This window comes from Phocoena sinus, chromosome 6 (genome assembly GCF_008692025.1).
Source record: "Phocoena sinus isolate mPhoSin1 chromosome 6, mPhoSin1.pri, whole genome shotgun sequence".
Classification (NCBI taxonomy): domain Eukaryota; kingdom Metazoa; phylum Chordata; class Mammalia; order Artiodactyla; family Phocoenidae; genus Phocoena; species Phocoena sinus.
The window spans coordinates 24,167,863-24,189,712 of NC_045768.1; the positions used below are offsets into that span (position 1 = coordinate 24,167,863).

At 46.3% G+C, this 21,850-nt stretch overlaps 1 protein-coding gene across 2 annotated transcripts in view; it reads left to right on the plus strand.

Moving 5' to 3' along the window:
- EPB41L4B (erythrocyte membrane protein band 4.1 like 4B) overlaps positions 1 to 21,850 on the plus strand; it is a 145,794-nt gene that overhangs the window by 45,717 nt on the left and 78,227 nt on the right. For both annotated transcript variants that reach the window (XM_032635734.1, XM_032635733.1), the window contains exons 3-11: positions 9,260 to 9,302; positions 10,380 to 10,458; positions 12,418 to 12,462; positions 14,287 to 14,339; positions 19,476 to 19,596; positions 20,695 to 20,782; positions 20,941 to 21,029; positions 21,326 to 21,395; positions 21,492 to 21,661. In XM_032635734.1, the coding sequence (XP_032491625.1) occupies positions 9,260 to 9,302; positions 10,380 to 10,458; positions 12,418 to 12,462; positions 14,287 to 14,339; positions 19,476 to 19,596; positions 20,695 to 20,782; positions 20,941 to 21,029; positions 21,326 to 21,395; positions 21,492 to 21,661 (758 nt within the window). The remainder of the gene's footprint in view (positions 1 to 9,259; positions 9,303 to 10,379; positions 10,459 to 12,417; positions 12,463 to 14,286; positions 14,340 to 19,475; positions 19,597 to 20,694; positions 20,783 to 20,940; positions 21,030 to 21,325; positions 21,396 to 21,491; positions 21,662 to 21,850) is intronic.

Genomic DNA, 21,850 nt, shown 5'->3' on the forward strand with positions numbered 1-21,850 from the left:
ACTGCCAGGAAAATCCCTAAAATGGGGTTCTTGGACCTGTTCTCCCAAGAGCTCTTCTAGTTCTAATGTCCAGTGATTCTGAGTCTAAAGAAGAGGCAGGCGTGTCTGCCCCACAAATCTTCTCTAGTCAGGGAGAAGGTACCTGTTATTTCTTCCATTAGAGCCAAGTACCTGTTGTTCTGGTGGCGTGTCGTCATCCCCAGGCGACTGCTTTCCAGCCACACGGGTTCCCAGAAAGCCGAGAATGTGACTCCACTATGAAAGGCTCTGCTGTGAGCCTCTGCTCACTTGGCTGCCGGGCTTTCCCATCCGCTGGTGCCCTGGCCCTGTGCAGCGGGAGGGATGTTCATGGTGAGATCCAGGCGTCCTTCCCAGGCCATACACCTGCAGATGCTCAGATTCTGCAGGTGCTAAAGCCTTTCAAGCATGCAGCTCTGTGAATATGATGCGCTTTTCTTCCCCACGAGAGCAGGCGTAGGGTCCTCATCTGCCGAACTCTGAGGATCCTAGAGATGTGGGGCAGCGACAGCTCCCAGGCCTCCTCTGCTCATCGGTTTGATATCTAAGCTGGGCTCATTGTAGGCTGGGTCTGGTACTGCCCGCACCTTGCTTGTGCTGGTTCCCCTCCCGGGACACCCTTTCTCATCCTGTTTAAACTTCTGGCCATCGTTCAAGACCACCTCTGATGACAGCCCTTCGTGCAGCGTGTCCTCAACTCCCAAAATGTTTTCCCTCCTCTATGTAAACCTGAGCTTATTTTGCCCTCCCTGGCAGTTTGCTCATTTGGCCTCAGGGTCATTATGTGTGTATATGAACAAACCTTTCTGATTAGATCCTAAGACTTAGGTCCTCCTCTTCTTAACTTGGTGACTATTGGTGACAAAGGCATACAAGCTAGAACTTTTGTCCTTAGCCCCAGAAGGGACCTTAGGAGCCATTTGTCAAATGTCTCCATCTCTGGTGGTGAAACCAAAGTCCTTAGACCTTGGCAAGTCACTTAGCGAGTAGCGCAGCTTGTGTGCGAACCCAGATTTTCCGATTTCGGGTTTTAAGTGTTCTTTTCGGTACGTTGTACTCTGGAGCCTCAGTTTTCCTAACACCAAGGTGAATGTAGTAACATCCATCTCAGAGGGAAATTGAAGGACTCGGTGAGTTAATGGAAGAGAAAGGGTTTTGTAATCCAGCATGGGTGTGGGTCTCACTTCTTCCCAGCTGGGCAGGCCAGGGGGGACCAGACGTCATCACGGCCCCCAGAGCTGATGCCCTGAGGTTAGCTGGAACCTCAAGGTTGCCCTGTCCGTGGGAGAGACCTTAGCGATTTAGATGAGACCTCTGGGAAAGTTCGCTGAGCCAATGATTTTTCCCAAAGGCCTGGGACAAAGCATTTGGTGGCAGGTGTGATAGATGGGGGCTCAGAAGGGAGCGGTCCACTTGGCCATTGGCTTATTGCCCCATAATTGAGGCTCCTGCAAGGAATGACATCCCCACCCAGCCCCTGATATGCAAATCAGAAGGCTGGGGGTTCCAGGGCTCTTGGCTGTCTGCATCCCCAGCTTATATTCCCAGCTTGCTGCAGAGAGCCAAGCCTGGTTTCCATAGTGCACAGCCCAGCCCTGAAGCAAGGTCAAAGTCTACTGGCATCGCCTATTTTTAGCAGTTGGGGCTGGGGCCTCCTCTTTCCCTTTTCCATATCAAAGCAGGAAAGCCACCCAGGAACCCACTCTGTAGCTCTCACTGTGGCACAGCTCAAAGCAGGGGCAGGGGTTCTATTTTTACATATCAAAGCTTTCTTCCGAGAGCCCAGGGCTCTGGCCTGCACCCACCCAGCTTTCTTAGACTGTTCTGGTAGGTGCTGTTTACTGAGTTTCTACTCTGATGAGCTCTGAGGCAGGTATCAAACTAAAGACATTATATAACTCTTGTTTAACATTCAGCATTGATCTGTAAAGCTGGCCATGAAGCAGACCCATTTCACAGATGAGGAAGCTGAGGCTCACTAGAAACCTTGTAAAGATTAAAGTAAGGGGCAGAGCCGGGATTCAGAACCTGGTCTCTCATTCCAAAGGCCAGCACTTTCCACTGGGTTATGCTGATTCCATTACACAAGGGAACATCACACCCACCCACACACAGCCACACTCGTTTAAAGAAAACATTCAGTCAGTAGCCATTCAGCAAACTTTGACTTGGAGCTTACTCAGTGGCAAGCTCTGTGGTGCAGAGGTAGGCTGGACAGTGTCCCCACCTGCCACATTCTGGTGAGGGAGACAGACAAGTGGTCCCTTGGAAAACTGGGGGCTCATTTTTTTTTTATGATAAATATAAAATTACCCAATAAAATATCCACCACAGTTAGTGTACTTAAAGTATCTTAGGACTCAGAGTCTTGGAGCAAAAAACCAATCCCAGAATTTCAGTGTTAAGATCCTGAAACCTGGAAAGTTAAGTCTCAGACTATACTGTTCACGGTTACAGACTGTACTGTTCGTTGCCCTCCCGTCTGTGAGCCCGGAGGCTGTGTTGCGGATGAGGTGATCAGGGTATCAGAGGGGAAGGGTGAACATGGGGTGGGCCGCAGCCACAGAGGATGAGAGGACTTTGCCAGGCAGAGGAGTGGCAGGGATTTGGGGCTGGGGTAACTGTAGCCCCACCAAGCAGAAGTCTCCGTCCCCATCTCGGGGTGGGCGTTCTACAGGGTAGGTGTAGCCATCCTCAGTCCCTTCCAAAGCCCCTCCCAGCGTGAAAAGGGAGCATTTCATGGTGGTCCGTTTTGCAGCAAGGAATTCAGAAAAGGTGGTTTTGGGCCTTTGTCTCAGACTTGTGAGCTGTTTTTCATCTGGTTTTTGCAGCACGGAATCGGGTAGATGGGTGATTCGAGGCCCAGGGCTGTGAGGGGAGGTTGACACACAGGCACGGTGACTGCTGGAAGGACTCCGTGGACGCCAGAGGGACTGTTGTGGCTTCATCCTGATGGATGCCTGGAATGTCATCACATTTGCCACTTGTGTGGACACTGCCGGCGCTCCTACCATTTCAGATGTATGTGGGGTTAGGGTTGGAGAGCATAAACACTAGTAGTGGTAGGGAGGGAGACGCAAGAGGGAAGGGATATGGGAACATAAGTATATATATAACTGATTCATTTTGTTGTAAAGCAGAAACTAACACACCATTGTAAAGCAATTATACTCCAATAAAGATGTTAAAAACAAACAAACAAAAAAACACTAGTAGTGGGACATGTTACTGTCAGAGAAAACATCTTAAACCCTTCCTTTCATTTGAACAGTTCATTACAGTTGCTATGGACACTGAGTTGATTCTTGTGTTAGGGGACCGCTCAGTGCACAGATGAGGAAGCTGAGGGGATGGGGTGGGGGGCTTGCTCCTGGCCACATGCCAGGCAAGTGGCAGGGCTGGGACTTGAACTCTGATCTCCTGCCTCCTTCTCGAAGACGTGTGCAACAGCTCAAGAAATGCCTCAGGCCTCCCAGCAGCCTGCTTCTGAATGTTAGCAGAGCAAGTGTTTTCCTGTCCATGTGCAGGTATTGGCGCTGAATGGGAAGCTATTGATAAAGGGAAGGGGTCTCTGCAATTGATTTAAATGAATCCCCAAGGAAAGCTCGAGTAGCTGGCGTGAATGGGTTGGCAGGGCTTCATGCTGAATGAGGACGAGGAGAGATCCCTCCGGTAGGCAGAGAAGGTATGTCCTGGTGGGGTGTGATGCGGAGCCCCAGAGCACCGGATGCCGACACAGCCTGAGTTAGAATCCTGCCTCATTAGTGCTGTGATCCAGGGTACCTTGAGTCCTCTCCACGGCCACCTTCCTCTGCTCGAAGCCTGAGAAAGGGATGGATGTGACATAACATAAGGGGTGTTTTTTCCAACACTACAAGCAATGGATTCTGATACTGTCTGCCTGAAGACAGTGTCGGATTAAGGGCTCAGTCCCTCAGACTCCCCACCAACCCCCGCACCGCACATACACACACACTTCAGGTGCTAATCCCAAGTCCACGTTGTCACCTGTGCTTCTGACCTACTAGCTATAGGTAGGAGTTTCCCATGACCCGCTCTGTGGGTTTAATTTACTGGAGCCAGTCACAGAAATCAGGGGGACAGTTTACTTACTAGGTTACCAGTTTATTATACAAGGATGTAACTCGGGAACAGCCAGTTGAAACGGATGCATAGGGCAAGGTATAGGGGGGTGGGGAGGTGTGGAGCTTTCATGCCGCTCCTCCCAAATCTCCGTGTGTTCACCAACCCAGAAGGTCTATGAACCTTGTCCTTTTGGGTTTTTATGGAGGCTGCACTACATAGACATGATTGATTAAATCATCGGCCGTTGGTGATCCATCCAACCTCCAGCCCCTTTCCCCTTCCCAGAGGTCGGGGAGGTGACAGGCGACTGAAAGTTCTAACCCTGTAATCAGTCATGTGTTTGGTTTCCCTGGCAACAAGCCCCATCCTTAGGTGCTTTCCCAAAGTCACCTCATTCACGTAAACTCAGGTATCATTGAAAGGGTTTCATTATGAATGTTAAGACACTTTTACTGCTGTTACCACTTAGGAAATTACAAGGGTTTTAGGAGCTTTGTGCCAGAAACTGACAAAGACCGAATATATACATTTCTTATTATGAGTCACAACATCACACACAATAAGCTCCAAAAGTGTTCATTCTCTTCTTTCTCTTTACATCCTTTGGATATGATTCTCTCTCAGATTCCTTCCAGCGCTAATTTAAATGCAAACTTTTTACAAGACACTTTTTACAAGCCAAGAAAATCTAGAGGTACTAGAAAGCCACTTATGAGTTCCATCACTCAAACGTGATGGCCCAGGGTTGTACAGGCAGAGTTTTTAGACCCTCTTCAACCCCTGAGCTTCTCCTGGCCATTGTGATTCAAGTGCTTCTGTGTAGATTTTAGACAATTAACTTCTATAACCAGCCTTATGTATGTTCTAATTCTAGAACTGATGTACTGTCAGAACAGATGGGCTTTGCCAGATCATCTCACATCTCGATTTATGGGAAGGGTTTTGCCAGATGGACTTGGATGAGAAATTCAGATCAGAAACCACCTAATACCTGTTAGAGTGTTTGAGTTAAATGTCTTGCCCTTTGAACTCAGCAAGGCACCTGTCTGTTTCCGGTGACTGGTTTAATGGTCTGTTAAGAGGGCTGGAGCCATTTGCCTTGGCCTCTGCCGACAGGCGGCCTGGCTGTACTTAGCCGAATGCAGGTGAACATCCAAGACAGGTCCTGCTGCTGCTGAATAGGGCTTCAAGCCAAGTATAGGATATAATTTATTAAATGCCACATTGGGCCTGAGTGCCCCCAGCGTCTTCAAGTCGCAGGGTGGTCTTATGGGATTAAGCATGAGTGATCCGAGTCTGGTCAGCTCCTACAGCTAAGAAGAAAAGTCGGGTCATTTTGAACTGGTTGGATACAAGATAGATTTTATCATCTCTTATTTTAGGCTTGTGACTGGATTTCTTAGCACCTCTGATGCAGATGAGCAAACCTGATCTGAACACCACAGGGTCAAGGAGCTCTTTAAATGGAGCCGTTTCTGATTCTTTTCCCGGCTTTGTGAGCCCCAGACTTTTCACAGGCCTCAATCCTGGCGGGTCCTGCTCTGGGCAGGGCTCTGTGGCTGGTGGCTAGGTGGGAAGGATGGAGGCCAGCACTCATGGATAAGGGGGCTTCTTTTTTTTTAGATTTTTTTTTTTTTGATGCAGACCATTTTTAAAGTCTTCATTGAATTTGTTACAATATTGCTTATGTTTTGGGATTTTTTTGGCCACAAGGCACGTGGGATCTTATCTCCCCGACCAGGGATTGAACCCACACCCCTGCATTGGAAGGTGAAGTCTTAACCACTGGACCGCCAGGGAAGTCCCTGATAGGGGGGCTTCTTTAGCAGTGTGGTCAGAGGGAAAGACGTCTGCTGTCCAGGTGGAGCATCTAGCCATGATCTGCCTGTCAGTTAACACGGGTTGTAGACATCTGGCTAATAAACCCTGAAATTGCTTGAGATTTCAGACAGCAGTTTTCAGAAGGGCTCGTGGATATTTCAAGATCCCCAGGATCATTATTAGGACATATTCTTGGGTAGGAGAGGATGCAGGAAAACTTCAACACTAAATATTTAATGGGATACTGGGAGCCTTTAAAAAACACTAAGGATCCGAGATTCTGTTTAATGATCTTGGGTGGGACCTGGGCATTTGTGATTGAAACACACAGCCAGGGTTGAAAACCACAGCTGAGGAAACGACACAGGTTGGGCCTGGATCAAGATTAGAGTTTGACAGTAGAGGGAGAGCAACAGTGGGCTGAAGTTTGTTCTATTCCAAATACAATAAGGAGACTTGAGAAGGGAAAGAGATGGGACAAGCTCCTTTAATCTCTGAGCCTCTGGGGCTAATAAGATTAGAAGGCTGGTTGCAGGGAGAACTTTTCTTGCCTGCTAAGGATAAATTGATTTGAAAGTGAGGCAAAGAACAGGTTTAGCCAAGCCATTAGCATGATACTTACTTTGGCAGGAAAGTAAATATTATGTTTGTATCAAGTCTTTATCTGTCCTCCCAGGGGCTAAAGTTCAGCATTTCCAGCTTGGTTGAGGGCAGCAGTGAGACTGAATTCTAATGATACAAATTGATCATCAGAAACTGCCCGATAGGCAAGTGATGAATGAATGATGGGAGTTGGCAACCCAGCCCACCTCCCCGCACCGTGAAAATAATATTCCCATTCAAAGGAAAAAAACTATGCAGAGAATTAAAAAAGAAAAACAGTAGACGTCATTCCCAGTCCCACATTCAGAAATAACCTCTATAAATTCTTCTAGACATGTTGATAGGAAATAATAATTTTCCATAAAGGGATCCCACCTGCCTTTTTTTTTCCATCTCACATTGTGCCGTGGATCTCTTGCCACGTCAATAAATATAGGCCTAAATAGATTTAAAGGCTGAATAGTATTTCATTATATGGAGGAGCCATTGTTTTAATCCATCTTTGTTGATGGACATTTAGGTCATTTTCCATTCAAAGCTATGAACAGTGAGATAAAGCATCCTGTCCATAAGCCTTTGAGATAGGCATCCGGCTATGGGGATCCAGTGCTTTGATCACACAGTTGCCTAGCTGGGGAGTGGGGTTGACAGAGCCCACGGTCTCCCATTGTACTACTCCCAGCTTATGGTATTATAATTCATCTCTTATTTGCTCCTGTGTTTCCTCATCCCCCTCCTCCCACACAGTCAGAGTGGGCTCTTTGGTGAGGGGTAGAGTGCACGGTACTCAGTCCCACCCTTTCTCATTATTAGAATATGCAGAGTTTAGATTGCTTCTGAAAGTCTCTTGACGGTCAGCAGAATGGCCTCGGATTTTGAACAGCTAGTGAGAAACCTGCTGCGGGCTGTGTTGTTCCAACATCCTAACAGCGATGTTCCACGTGCATGGGATTTACGTAAAGGGATGGGAAGGTCTCTATTTGCCTCATTTAAAAAATTACGTTGAACATTTATTTCTCAAGCATCTGATAAGGGCCGGCTGGGTGCCAGGCTCTGTGTTTGGCACAGGAAACTCAGAGATGATTGAGTGCGTGGTCCCTGCCCTTCGAGGCTCCTGTTCACCTGGAGGGGCTCGCAGTTTCATGTTCCTAAATGTTGCTTTCCATGGAAGTCAGGCTCCTTAGGCTCTTCAGGACTGTAGTGTCAACAACTTGGATGTTATAGAGGAACGTTTATATGAGGGAAATGGTTTTGCAGTTTCCTTGGATGGATGAGACTGAAGTGGTGTTTCTGGTGAAAACTAGAGGAAGTTGAAATGCCTTCATGGGCCAGAGCAGAATTCTCTCAGGCAAATCCCCTCCTGTCTTTCCATCTTCAGTGCGGGTCATTTAAAGGGTCATGAATTTTGGTTTTAAATTTTAGAGTTTAGGGCGACAGAATGCCAAGACCTGTGTATGAGCAGAGATTTTCGACGGCGGGGCTTGTAGTCATTACTAGATTAACGGAGACTTGGTTGTAACTTGAGAAAACTCAGAAGGAAAAGGCAGTTGGTGGCTCCGCTGACTAGAAGGGACTTTATAGATCAATGAGGTAAAGGGTGTTAGGTTATTTTAGGCACCTCTTTGGAAAGCTAACTCTCCCCAGGAGAAATGCTCTTGATGTGCATAAGCACAGATATTTTTTCTTTTTTTTAATTGAAGTATAGTTTATTTATAATGTTGTGTTTCAGGTGTACAGCAAAGTGATTCAGTTATATATATATTTTTTCAGATTATTTTCCATTATAGGTTGTTACAAAATATTGAATATGGTTCCCTGTGCTATACAGTGACTCTTTGTTGCTTATCTAGTTTATGTATAGTAGTTTGCATCTGTAGTTTAATCCCAAACTCCTAATTTATCCCTCTCCCCTTCCCCCTTTGGTAACCATAAGTTTGTTTTCTATTTTTGTGAGTCTGTTTCCATTTTGTATATAGATTCATTTGTATTATTTTTTAGATTCCACATATAAGTGATATCATGTAATATTTGTCTTTCTGTGACTTACTTCACTTAGTATGATAATCTCTAGGTCCATCCATGCTGCTGCAAATGGCAATATTTCATTCTTTTTTATGGCTGAATAATAGTCTGTTATACACACACACACACACACACACACACACACACACACATATCTTCTTAAACCAGTCATCTGCTGATGGGCACTTGGCTTGGCTATTATAAATAGTGCTGCTATGAACATTGAGGTGTGTGTATCTTTTCGAATTAATGTTTTCAGTGTTTTTGGATATATACCCAGGAGTAGAATTGCTGGATCAAATGGTTCTATTTTTCATTTTTTAAGGGACCTCCGTATTGTTCTCCATAGTGGCTGCTCCAATTTACCTTCCCACCAGCAGTGTATGAGGGTTCACTTTTCCCTTATCCTCTCCAGCATTTATTATTTGTAGACCTTTTGTTGATGCCCATTCTGACCCGTGTGAGGTGATACCTTGTTGTGGTTTTGATTTGTATTTGTGTCATAATTAGTGATGTTGAGCATCTTTTCATGTAGCACAGGTATTTTTATACCATTCCAAGCTGTTTGCAGATCCCCAGCCTAAGAGCTCATGATCTGGTACAATCCCTGGTTTTAATTACTAAGAGTTGTAGGGCAGGGTAACTCCAAGCGACTGTGTAATCTTACTGATGAACTATTCCTAAGAAAAACTTTTTTTCTTTCTTTCAGCACTGGCTGGATCATTCCAAACCCATAAAAAAGCAGATGAAAAGTAAGTAAGCAGAATTTAGTTTACTACCTTCTTTTACCAGAGAGTAAACTCCTTTGCCAATGTTTTGAGGTATTACATTTTCATTAGAACTTGGGAGCATTTTCAAATGGATTCAATTTTAAGGATGAATTTTAATTTCCTAAGGCTGGCTAAATATTAGAGTTTAAAATTTGAATAAGAGTTTTTAGTAGGTGTTGAAAAACAGACTAAGCCCTCATTTGAAATCAGACACTTCTCCCAGTGAGGACTGATAGATATGCTGTTCAGAAACATGACTTTATACCTGTGACATTCGTTTTCTCGTGAGTTATGAAGTAGATTCAGAGAATGGGAGAGCAGGAAGGATCTTTGACAGTCTGGTCCAGCTCTCTGATTTTATAGTTGTGGTAACCAGATTTCTTCAGTGTGGTTTATGTATGAGTAATTTTTTTTAATTCAATACTTTTAAGGTTTTTTTACCGTAGGTTTTTTTTTTTTTTTTTTTTTTTTTTGTGGTATGCGGGCCTCTCACTGTTATGGCCTCTCCCATTCTCCCGTTGCGGAGCACAGGCTCCGGACGCGCAGGCTCAGCGGCCATGGCTCACGGGCCCAGCCTCTCTGCAGCATGTGGGATCTTCCCGGACCGGGGCACGAACCCGTGTCCCCTGCATCGGCACGCGGACTCTCAACCACTGCGCCACCAGGGAAGCCCTACCGTAGTATTTTTAGATTACAGAACACTTGACTGTTTATGTGTCACTTTCCTTTAGCCCACTTAGTATTTTGTTAAAAGTTAGTATCACTTTGGGTGAATCAGAGGTGAAAGTAAAAGGTTAGCTCTTAGTAATTCATCTAGATGATGACGGTTTTTTTCCAGAATGAGATTACTAGCTAAACTATCTTTTGTCAAAACCGAAGTCCATTTTAGTTTTCCAAACTAGTATTGAAAAGAACTTACTAGCTTTGTATGTTCTGTTGTTACCTCCCAGAGTCCGTGGTGGATATGTTAATATATTTAACATGTTTTTCCTTTTGTCCATTCTGTGATCTTCAAAATTGGGGAAAAACATCTTGAACCTTCCATCTCCAAATGCTTAGTTGGACCTGCTTATGCTTTGCACTTTCGAGTTAAATATTATTCTTCAGAACCGAACAACCTTCGTGAAGAGTTTACAAGGTAGGACAAGATGCAAAACAAGGTCCTCCTACCCACCCACACCCCGTAGCACCTGCCTTACCTACAATCCACGGGTCTTCTAAACTGTGGGTTTGCCGCCTCTTTCATCTGCTGTCTTTATATTCTGAGCAACTGTTATTAGCACTTTGTGTGTGCTTATCTCTGTATTCTGTTGAAAATCCACACTTTGCTTGACTGGACCTTTTTCATAGTGAATCAAAATTTTAAAATTTATTTTCTTGTCACGTTCCTATTTTGTTGGACCTTGGGTAAATTGGCTAGTTGGTCTATGGCACTTTAATTTTGTCTCAGATACAAAAAGAGAAGGCAGATATTAGAAGAGCATCTCTGCCTCCAAAATTGCCACCTTATTTTTTTAAGCAACTGCAAAATATTCCCTTGATGGTTATAATATCAAAGTTGTTAGAATTCCATCACGGTATCTTTCCGCCCCACCGAATTTCTTTTATAGTGCACCTGCCCTTGCCTGTCTCTTAGACTTCAGAAATAGCGTCAAAGCAAAAGAGGCTTAAAGAACATTTTACGTGTGGACTTTCCCTCCAGCCACCCTTCTATCAGTGAGATTCTCTACTCAGCCTTCTGCTGTTTTTGATGTCCCCAGAATCTCCTTGTCATTGTCTGTGATGGACAGTTGTGGTGACATGTAAGCTTCTGGGTGATCCATGGTGGTGGCCGCTGGCTTGGAGGTGACCCCCTAAGTAATACTTTAAAGACCGACTATATTGCCATGTCCCCCATGGGAGCGGCCTGGGGGCTTCTGTGGTTAGGTTTTCCTATAGGAATTGGAAGTTCTGGCCACGTCAGCATTGTGTCCTCCTTGATGTGGGTACTCAGTTTAATGGTGGTTGAGCACTTCTCAGAAGTACTAACATTCTGGAATGTACTAGAACCTTCACCACCACCCACATGTCTGCGTCACCCACATTGTCCTATATCCATTCCACAGAGAGTGACCGTGTGCATTGTTTTCAAAGTTCAAACAAATTACATTATCCTAGTGTTTCTCTTTAGAGTCCTTTATGAAGTGTGCTGCTTCTAGCTGTCATCAGAGCCAGTGATTCTTAACCAGGGTTTGTGAATCAGAAACACCTGGGAGGCTTTTGAACAAATCAGATTCCTGGGGACCACTCTTGTGTGTAAGCTTCTCATTCTGTAGGTATGGAGTGGAGCGTGGGCAGCTTTGGTTTTTACAAAGCACTGTAAGTGGTTCTGATGCCCACATCCTCCTGGTAAAAAGAATACTTACTTAATCTTTTACTTAAGTGAACTGCAGTTGTGTTATTTGCTGCCTTCCTCCCCATTTTCCATTACCCCTGTGACCAGCTGCCATCCAATTCCAGGACTTTTGTTTCGCGGGCGCGCGCGCGTGTGTGTGTATGTGTGTGTGTGTGTGTGCGCACGTGTACTTTGTTTTTTCAAAGGCAGAGTCTGCAGTTAAACTGCATCAGAAAAAAAGCCTCCAGTGGTTGCTAACTACAGTCAGCTGTAAATTTTTTGATACAATCAGCTGCAGCCTTTCTGGAATCTGCTGGTGGGCAGGCTGAGGGCCCAATGCAGTGGCTCTACCCTGCCTGTTGGATTGGACACGTTGCATGCTGCGTGTGAGCCCTGCGTGCGTGTGCATGTGTGTGTGTGTGTCTCTCTCTCTCCTGGAGCCCCAAGGGCGTGTGGAGGTGTCATTGGACTGTGCAGTGCTCCATGTTCCATCCTCCAAGTATCTTGCGAATTCCTACATGCGCTCATTCCTAGCTAGATTCTGGGATGCCTTCCTAGAGACAGGAGGAGATGCTTCCACCCAAGTTCTCATTTGATTTGGACTCCCTTTTTACAATGCAGAATTCCGGGCTGTGTGTGGGGTGGGATTTGTGATGGGAAGTTGGGGACTGGAAGCGGCTGGGGAAGAGTTACCCTCTTTTGACTTTTGTATATGTTTGTCAGGTACCTGTTTGTTTTACAACTCAGGCATGACATTCTTTCAGGAAAGTAAGTATGTTTTTGTTCTAACTCTTAACTCAGGGTAGATCATAGTATATTTTCTAAATAGTTCACCGTGTGTGTTTGTTTTTTAACTCTTTACGCTTGTTCCCTTTTCAAAATTCAAAAAAAGTACACCAGGCATTGTAAAGTGAGTCTGATACTTGGATCACAGTCATGATCACAGTCAACATCATCTTATTTCACGTGATTACTATATGGCTTGAAGCATTTCCAAGAGCATTTAATATCTTAAGTGATGTGTATCCGGGAATAAGTCTCTCCCTGATCACATCACTGCCCCATTCATAACGGCTTTTGTCATATTTGTAAGCAAGATACGTTATTAGTATGTATACACTGACAAGTTTTTGGACCATCCAAAAGTCTCACTCATCACCATCTGCATTTAAGTAATGTAAAGAGGTTATGTTCTGATTCTAGTAGAAAGAGGTTTAGACATCTCATCTCATTTCCTTTTCCTCTCTTAAAAATGGTCTTTAAACACTAGGCCTCTGGCTATACAACGATTGTTGAGTGCAAGAACCACTGGCACTGAAATGGTTGGTTTCACAGGCAGTATGTATTTTAAGGGTATGGGATTTCAGCAGTCATACCTTTTACAGTTGTGTCATTTTTCACCAGCCATGTTGACTATTTTCCGTTACATGAAAAACTAAGATACACTGAATCTAAAAAGCAATACCTGCTATTACTGACAGGAATACATTTTGATTTTGAATATAATCTGAAGGAGATTCAAAATGTGATTTCCGAATTTGGAAGCTCTCTTAGAACATGTGCTATGAGAATCCTAGTGGAATGTACACTATAGAACAAGTAGATTGTACAGTGTATACATTTGCCTTATTCAGCCATGCAATACAGATCTTTGATTGTGTGTGTGTTTCTCTCTCTCTCTCTCTCTCCATACTGTGCTTCTCATACTAAGAGCCTCTTAACTGGTGATTGTCTTTGGTCTGGAAAAACATTAAAGGCGATGCCTCTCATTTGTACAGTACTTTGCAGATTACGTGCACGTCAGCCTGATTTACTGCGTTCCTAGCAGAATGGTGTTCTGGCGGCCCCAGCGTTGCCTCTACCAGCTGGCCGTCTGTGGGCAGGACACTTGAACACTCATTTCTGAGGTGGGAATGGGGAGGACAGGCAAGCCCCATCCTAGGGGTTGACACACTTGATGCATTGACCAAATTGGATAGTAAACATATATGAAAAGGCTTTGAAAACTATGAAGTGCTATGCCAATGTGTGTCATCATTATTTTTCTAACTAAATTTGTAATAGTAAATATGAACGAGATCACTGGATTTGTAGTAATACACCTCTGTGGCGGTGCCTCAGTTATTCAATTGCTTGAGTGTATCCAGCTGTCCTGGCCATCTTAGATATGGTTTCTGTTTATTTGTAACACTATGACCTCGTTTCAAGAAAGAGTGAAGGCAGCTTCAAAAGATGCATGTACTAGACCAAGATAAAATAAGTTTAAAAATAATAAGGCAAAGGGAAGGCTTTTCATTCAGTTTCCCAAACTTCCCAGTTCTTGCCAGATTCAGTAAAATTGCCCACTCTGCTTAGAGTTGAGAGGAACTATACGTAGATGGGGTTATTTCACCATATGATGAGAGCTGACTTTGGGAAACAGGGAGTGTAAGTCAGCTTGTTCGCATTTTTTAATGTAGAAACCACCGAGAACAAAAATCATTATCTGAATATCACTACCTTCTGAGAGATGATGTTACTGACATTTTATATAGTTATGAATATTAAAGTTCGTATTTACAGTTAATTTCTTTTCTTTTTTTCCCTTCCAAGGTTGAAATGCCCATATGAGACAGCTGTGGAGTTAGCCGCTCTCTGCCTACAAGGTACATTTTTCCTTAGTGGTAATTAGCATTTTAAAGTTGTTGCTTTTCATTTCAACAAATGAGGGTCTCCTGTGTACCAGGCACAGTGCTCTGCTTTGGTCTCCGTCCCCAAGTAGCTTTCGGTCCCATGAGGGCCTCGTGGCTGGATCACATACTCCGTGTGTACGTACAGAGTACACTGTGGTTCCTTCAGGAAGAGAGACCTGCAGGAGGCTTGGAAGGTGGAGGCCTGCTGGGGGAAGGGTAGATGGAGATGAACAGAGGAACCAAGGCACAAAGTAGAAAAGTGTGGAGAGGCACTAGCAGTTGATTGGTGTCAGAGGGCCAAGTTCAAGAACCTGGAGCGGCGGGTGACCTTGACCCCATTTAAAGTGCATGAACTTCGTGCTGTCTTTGAAGACACGGCGTCTTTGAAGCCTCTTGAGCGGGAGGCAGACCTGGCCAGACGTGCATTTTAGAAAGGCCACAGTGACTGTGATGGGGAGAAGGGATGGGGGCAAGACCAAGACTGGGGCTGGGGGTGAAGTGAGGAGGTGTAGCTGTGACAAAACGAAACTAAGGCTGGGGGTTAAACACACACCCCAAAATAGCATCAGCGGTACAAGGAGAAGGACCTGGTCATTAGGCTCAGTGTTGAGAGAGGAGACAGAGATGACTCATAGGCTGCTACCAAGGATGGGAGATGGTGACAGTGAATGGTTAGAAGAAGAGTTGGGCTCCCGTGGGGGGACATCTGTGTAGGGTCTCTTGGCTGAGAGGGACCAGTGGGGCCTCTGGGAGCTTCTTGAGTCTGTAGAGATCTGGCTCCACCAGACAGGTCAGGCTGGAAGCACTCACAGGGGAGAGTCATCAGCATGTGGGTGGGAATTGGATGGTAAGAGGGTTGCCTGTCTCTCAACGTTGACTGTTCCCTCTGTCTGATGCACTGGTGGATTTTTAGTTTAACATGCACAAGAAACACTTGTTAAAGTTGCCAGCACTAATTAAAAGGATACTAACGTGTAACTGCATATAAGGAATTTAATCAGCACGTCGGATAGACATATATTGCGGACTCGTTTATCAGGGCTTCTATGGGATAATGAATTATGATGTATTCATTTATAACTACTAACTATTTTTGAGTGCCATGGTAAGATTTGGCTTCTGACTTTTGTATTTACCAAGTTTTAAAAGTTGATCTAAGTCTTTTCAAATTATAAAATCAGTACAGGCTTATTATAGAATATCAGGACAACAATCAGACAAGCAGAAGGAAGAAAGTAACCTACGGTCCTACCCACAGACAAGCAGAGTTTCTGTCTATGAGTTTGAGTTTTAAAAATGTAGTTCTGATCAGACTCATACACAAATTTTTTGCTATGATTTTCTACTTGGTAATTTTAGTACATATATTCTTTCTGTCATGCTTGTACTTATAAAGAAGGTTTTTAGTGACCAGGTTACTCCCATTCCCTGATACTTCCATTCCTTAGTCACCTTTACTGCTTATTTTTTTCATTTATATATATATATATATATATATATATATATATTTACATCTTTATTGGAGTATAATTGCTTTACATTGTTTTGTTACTTGCTGCTGTATAACAAAGTGAATCAGCTATATGTATACATATATCCCCATATCCCCTCCCTCTTGCGTCTCCCTCCCACCCTCCCTATCCCAGCCCTCTAGGTGGTCACAGAGCACCGAACTGATCTCCCTGTGCTATGCAGCTGCTTCCCACTAGCTATTTTACATTTGGTAGTGTATATATGTCCATGCTATTCTTTCACTTCGTCCCAGCTTACCCTTCCACCCCCAACCCTGCCCCATGTCCTCAAGTCCATTCTCTACGCCTGCATCTTTATTCCTGTCCTGCCCCTAGGTTCTTCAGAACCTTTTTTTTTTTAGATTCCATATATATGCGTTAGCATGCTATATTCGTTTTTCTCTTTCTGACGTACTTCACTGTGTATGACAGACTCTAGGTCCATCTACCACTTTAGTGCTTATTATCTAGTGGAGACTTGGCATATAATAGGTGCTCAGTAAGTGCAGAATGAAATTGAAGAGCCCCCCCCCGCAATGGACTTTGGCTGAAGGGCAGTCTGCCCATGTGGTCTGAAGGTACTTGTGTTGGAGGTAACCGTCTGTGCTAAATACAATGCTAAGTGCTTCACATCCATATTTTCCTGATACAGTGGTCCTTATGGTAAGTGCCATAACGATGTGCAGTGGCTTGGGGAACTTGGAAATGGACTGTCCACTTTGACCAATCTGTATTTCACCAGCTTGCCAAGTTGCATCCACCCTAGAGTTTCTGAGCTGCCAGGAGGTCATACTGTCAGGCTTGGTGGCCCAGCAGTAGATGGCAGGGTGTAGTTAATGGGATGAAAGCATCCATGTCAGACCTGGGGCAGTCAGTCCACCTGAGAGGTTCTTCCTAAGGCCATTGGCACACGTCCTAAATGATTAGACGACGATGAGGCACAGATGTCACCACCCTGCCTGCCCCCAAGTGGTGAAGGCATCACCCAGCTCTAGGATAACCATTTGCCTTGCCCTGTAGCCGAGGCAGACAAGAATACCAGCTGTCATTTGAGCCCTTCTTGGAGAAATTACCTATCTGAGTTGGAACCACAACATTAGTGTAATTTAAGATGCAGTCATTATGTCCGGTACAAAGACAAACTGAAGATGTAGACACAGAAATGGGGAAGTTTTTGTCACATTGTCTCTCCATGTCCCCTCCTCCCCCCAGCCCATCAGTAAATGCTTCTAGTTCAGCCGCAAAGAAGCCGGTTTGCCTTGGACTATGATCGCTAAGAGCCTCTGTGGGTTTGCACAGTGAGAGCTTGTGTACTTCTTCCCATGCTTGAGCCTCGAATACGTGTCTTGCTGCAGTTGTCCTTGAATTGATGCCTCATGAGCTGTGATGCAGTGGCCCTGCTTGGAGGCTCTGCTCTTTGAGAACTAATTTTATGGTTGATTTGGAAATTATTTCAGGCACAAAGAAGAAGAAGGGAGGAGAAGAATGGGATAGTCATTTGTTGTGTGTCCATGATCTTGTTTCATCTTTGTCAGTTTCCCTTTTGTGGATAAGGCAACAGAGACCCAGGACAGTGAAGTGACTTGCCCAGGTCACACAGGTAGTATATGGTCAAGTTGGTAGTCAAGCCCTCCTGCCTCTGAGCTGTTTCCACCACGCCCCATACCCTTCACAGCTGGGACCCTGGCTGCAGAGTTCAAAGACTGAGCAAAGTGTCCTCTTGCCGGCAGGTTCTTGGAAGGCAGACAGCAAAGTGTCCCCTTTGCCTGGTCTCGGGGGAACCTCGTCATTGGCTTCTCCCTCCTGTGCTTGATGATGTCAGATGCACAGTTAATCCAGTCTTGTGCAGACACACCAGTAAACACAGGGCTCACTTTGGCCCATGGGTGCAGCGTGGTTCATATCAAGGAGATCTCTTCCCAGACTGCCCTTCTAGCTTTGCTAGGTCCCTAGCTTCAGGGTGACATCTAGGTCAGAGGTCAGTTGTGGCCCCCAGCCTTGGGAGCCCAGCCCTCACCTTTTCTGGGCAAACATGTCACCATCTTCATCTGTGACTTTGCCCAAGGCACCCAGCAGCTGCACATCCTGACCCAGACCACCTGGTGGTATTAGGGGTGCCGTCCAGTTGAGAGCTGCAGGTGAGGGGCTGCAGTCAGGTGAGGGGACAGTCACTAGGTCCCTGCCCTGTGTCAGACACCGTCTCCTGCAGTCCTCCCACCACCCCTCCGAGTATGGTATTGCCGCTTCCTCTGTGTGGACAGGAACATTTTAACCTCTTCTCCTGCGAGCCAGCTGGAGTCCCTTTCCTGAAAGCTGGGCTCTGGGATTGGGGCTCAGAAGCCACTGGAAAGGGCTGCTGGGTCCATAGTGAGTTGCTGTCCCTGGGGGTGTTTGGTCATTTGCTGGCTGGTCGGTGGGATGTCGTGTTAAGCAGTGATTCTCAGAGTGTGTTCCCTGGGGACATACTGCATCAGCTGCGTCAGCATCCCCTGGGAACTTGTTAGCAATGCAAGTTTTCAGGCCTTATTCCAGACCTATGGATTTAGAACCTCCGGGGATGGGGGCCAGCAATGTGTGTTCGAACGAGCCCTCCAAGCAATTCTGGCACATTCGAAAACCAGTGCTTTTCAAAGTAATGTGAGCACCACCCTCCTGGGGACGTGGTGGGTTTGCTCCAGCAGATCCAGGGTGGGGCCTGCGATTGTGCATGGTGAGCAGGCCCACGCTGCTGGTCTGTGGACCACACTTTGTGCAGCAAGGTATCAGAGGTAATTAGAGTTCATAGCAAACAAGGTATAGAGGAACCCCTGGCGGATTCCTTTTCCTTCTGAGGTCTGCCTCCTGCACTGCAAGGGTGGGGGGAGTGGAGAGAGTGGGCTTTCTCATTCATGTCCTGGAGGAATGGGCCCCCTGTGTCCTCGGGCCCTGCATTCCCAGGGGCACTGGGCAAGAGCCAGGACCAAGCGGCGGCTTCGGGCTTTTTGCTGGGATCGCCCGCGTGGCCGCTCCTCCTTTCTGCACAGCCGGCTCCCTCCCAGCTTCTGCCTGAGTTGCCGCAGTTGCTCCCGGGGCCTTCTCACCCCCTCCTCCCTCACTCCTCACTCCTTCCTTCTCCCTCCTGCCTGATTTTTTCTCCCTGATTTCTGCCTGTACCAAATTCTTGATTGGTCCTCTCCAGCACTGCAGACTCTGGAGTGCTGTTCAGACCTACCCTTAACGAGAGCCTTGTTACATGGATGTTTCTGGGTGGGTCCCCATTGCCTGCAGTTGCCTTTTATTGCAAATTCAGGCACTACAGTTTTGTGGGGGAAATGTAATCAGGGCCTCCCTGGGCCAGAGAAATAGTCGGGAGAGGGACAGTCATAACTGAGATGATGGTGTATGGCCCAGTGTGGAGCGCATTGGAGTGATTCATGGGAACTCTGAATGTACGTGTGGAGACCGAGTGGGAGTTAAGTCCTCTTGAAAGCGGGGAGTTGGTTATACATGAGGGGGTACCTGTGCTGTTTACAGTCAGGCAAAGTGCCTTTGGACCTGGTGCTGCAATAACCAAAAGCATTCACTGTCTCCTGTTTTCTCCCTTTTATGAAACCTGCAGCCGAGCTTGGGGAGTGCGAGCTTCCAGAACATACACCAGAGCTTGTGTCTGAGTTTCGGTTCATTCCAAATCAGACAGAAGCGATGGAATTTGATATCTTCCAGAGATGGAAAGAGTGCAGGTACCTTGATGCTACCATCTAACATTCTGATGTATGCATTTGGTCATTTGTAAGCATTTGTCAGACTCTTTTATCTCACGGCAGAGTGGCTCTGTTGATGACTATAAAATCGCAGCTCCAGCTCTTCACTTCTTTCCCTCCTGTGCTTCAGTCCTGTTTTTCAAAGGCCCACAGGACATCTCTCTTTCCAGAGATGTACAGTAAAAACCAAGCCATACTCCTGTTTCTTCCTCTGAAGTACAGGGCCTGGTCCCAATTTGCTCGTCGCATAGCCAGGGACGCCATGGCCATCCCGGCCTCCTAACCAAGGCAGAGGGGTGCTGCCTTGACCCACCCAGTCCCATACACCTGGGGCTCTGTCCATGGCCTGGACTGCTAGGGCAAACCCTTTAGAAATGTGTCCTGGGGTTCCTTCAGGGACACTCATGTTTGAGACCGTGTGTTGTACAGAGTTGTATTTCAGGACACGTGGTCACCACAGCTAAATCCAGCCCTGCCACTTCTCTCTTGCTTTGTCCTCGTTCCTCCCTTAGTCACCCTAGTCTAGCAGTTTTATGCCTGGATAACAGGGCCACCGCCTCTCCTCCCGCCCAGCCCATCTTCCCCAAACACTGCTTGTGCCCAGTCACTCTTGACTCAGAAACCGAGCATGGTTTCCCGTTGTCCCGCAGCCATTCTGGCTCCTTTGCAGATGGAAGCTGACAGTAGCACATTCTCGTATCCCATTGAAACAACAGCGTAGAAACGGGCGGGCGCGCGTAGAGTCTTGCCCCAGTCCCTGTCACACCCCACCCACGCTCCCTCCTGCACGAAGCCGCTGTGAGCAGCCAGCTGTGTATCCTTCCAGCCTTTCTCCTTCGCGCACGCATGCACGAATCTACACACAGAGTCGTCTCCCTAAGCGTTCGTATTATAAGCCCTGCTCTGTCCTCTTTCTGCTCAGTTAACAGTCTGTTCTTGGAGGTCGTGTCATGTTGATGTAAATCGGTAGCCCTCATCCCTTTAATTGCCCCAGGCACCCCTTCATGTGGCCGTGCCCTTCAGGCTTGTGTGGGTGTACGCGTTGCAGTTCACATGTGTCTCGTTGGTTTTTCTAAGGGGAAAGAGCCCTGCCCAGGCGGAACTCTCCTATCTGAATAAAGCGAAGTGGCTGGAAATGTATGGGGTAGACATGCACGTTGTCAGGGTAAGAACCGTGTGCGTTTAAGTAATTGGTTTTCCCAGTGACTGAAAAACGTGTAAACAATGTGCAAACTAAGTAATGCGGTGAGGAAACTGTTTTGCATTCTGCTCTGTGACGACCTGTTAGAACCCTCTACCGACTGTGCCTTCGTTTATTTGTAGGGAAGAGATGGCTGTGAATATTCTCTTGGACTGACCCCGACAGGCATTTTAATCTTTGAAGGAGCTAACAAAATAGGCTTATTCTTTTGGTAATTTAGTTTTGTCCTATATTAAAAATGTCTTTTCCTATTTTGTGGTGGAATTATATGTGATGGGTGATTATCGAGGGATATTTGCAACACCCAGATTCATTTTTAAAACACACGTACTCTTGCATTTGTGGGTGTCTGACAAATGGCAGTGGCGCTTCTGGATAATCACATTTAACATGAATGAGTGATTCCTTGAGCAAATCTGAGCTTAAACGGTAGAAAGGAAACGGCGGTGTGATGGGTAGACGGCGCTGCTGCAGACTGTGCTTTGAAAATGCTTTCTTTCTGGCCAGGCCCAAAATTACCAAAATGGATTTTAAAAAGAGCAAATTGACGCTGGTGGTGGTGGAGGACGATGACCAGGTAAGCCTTGCCTCCGTCCCTCCACCTTGCCGTGAGTCATCCTGAGTCAGTGTTACAAATCCCTGCTCACCGGGACCCCCGTGCTTCACCTCCGAGGGCCGGGAACAGGAGCACACGTTCGTGTTCCGCCTGGACAGCGCCCGGACCTGCAAGCATCTGTGGAAGTGCGCCGTGGAGCACCATGCCTTCTTCCGGCTGCGGATGCCGGGAAACAGGAAGTCCAACAGATCGGACTTTATCAGACTGGGCTCTCGCTTCAGGTTCAGGTAGGCACCGTCTTTACAACACGGTCATGTGTCTTGAAGGAGGGCAGCCGTGATGTTTTGGTGAAAGGAGCAGTGGACCTGCATCTGGAGGCTTGGGTTGGACGTCCTGCCCCTGCTTCTTTCTTAGCATCTGACCTTTCGTGGAGTCGCCGGAGCTCTTCTAGCCTCCGCCTCCTCACGGATAAGATG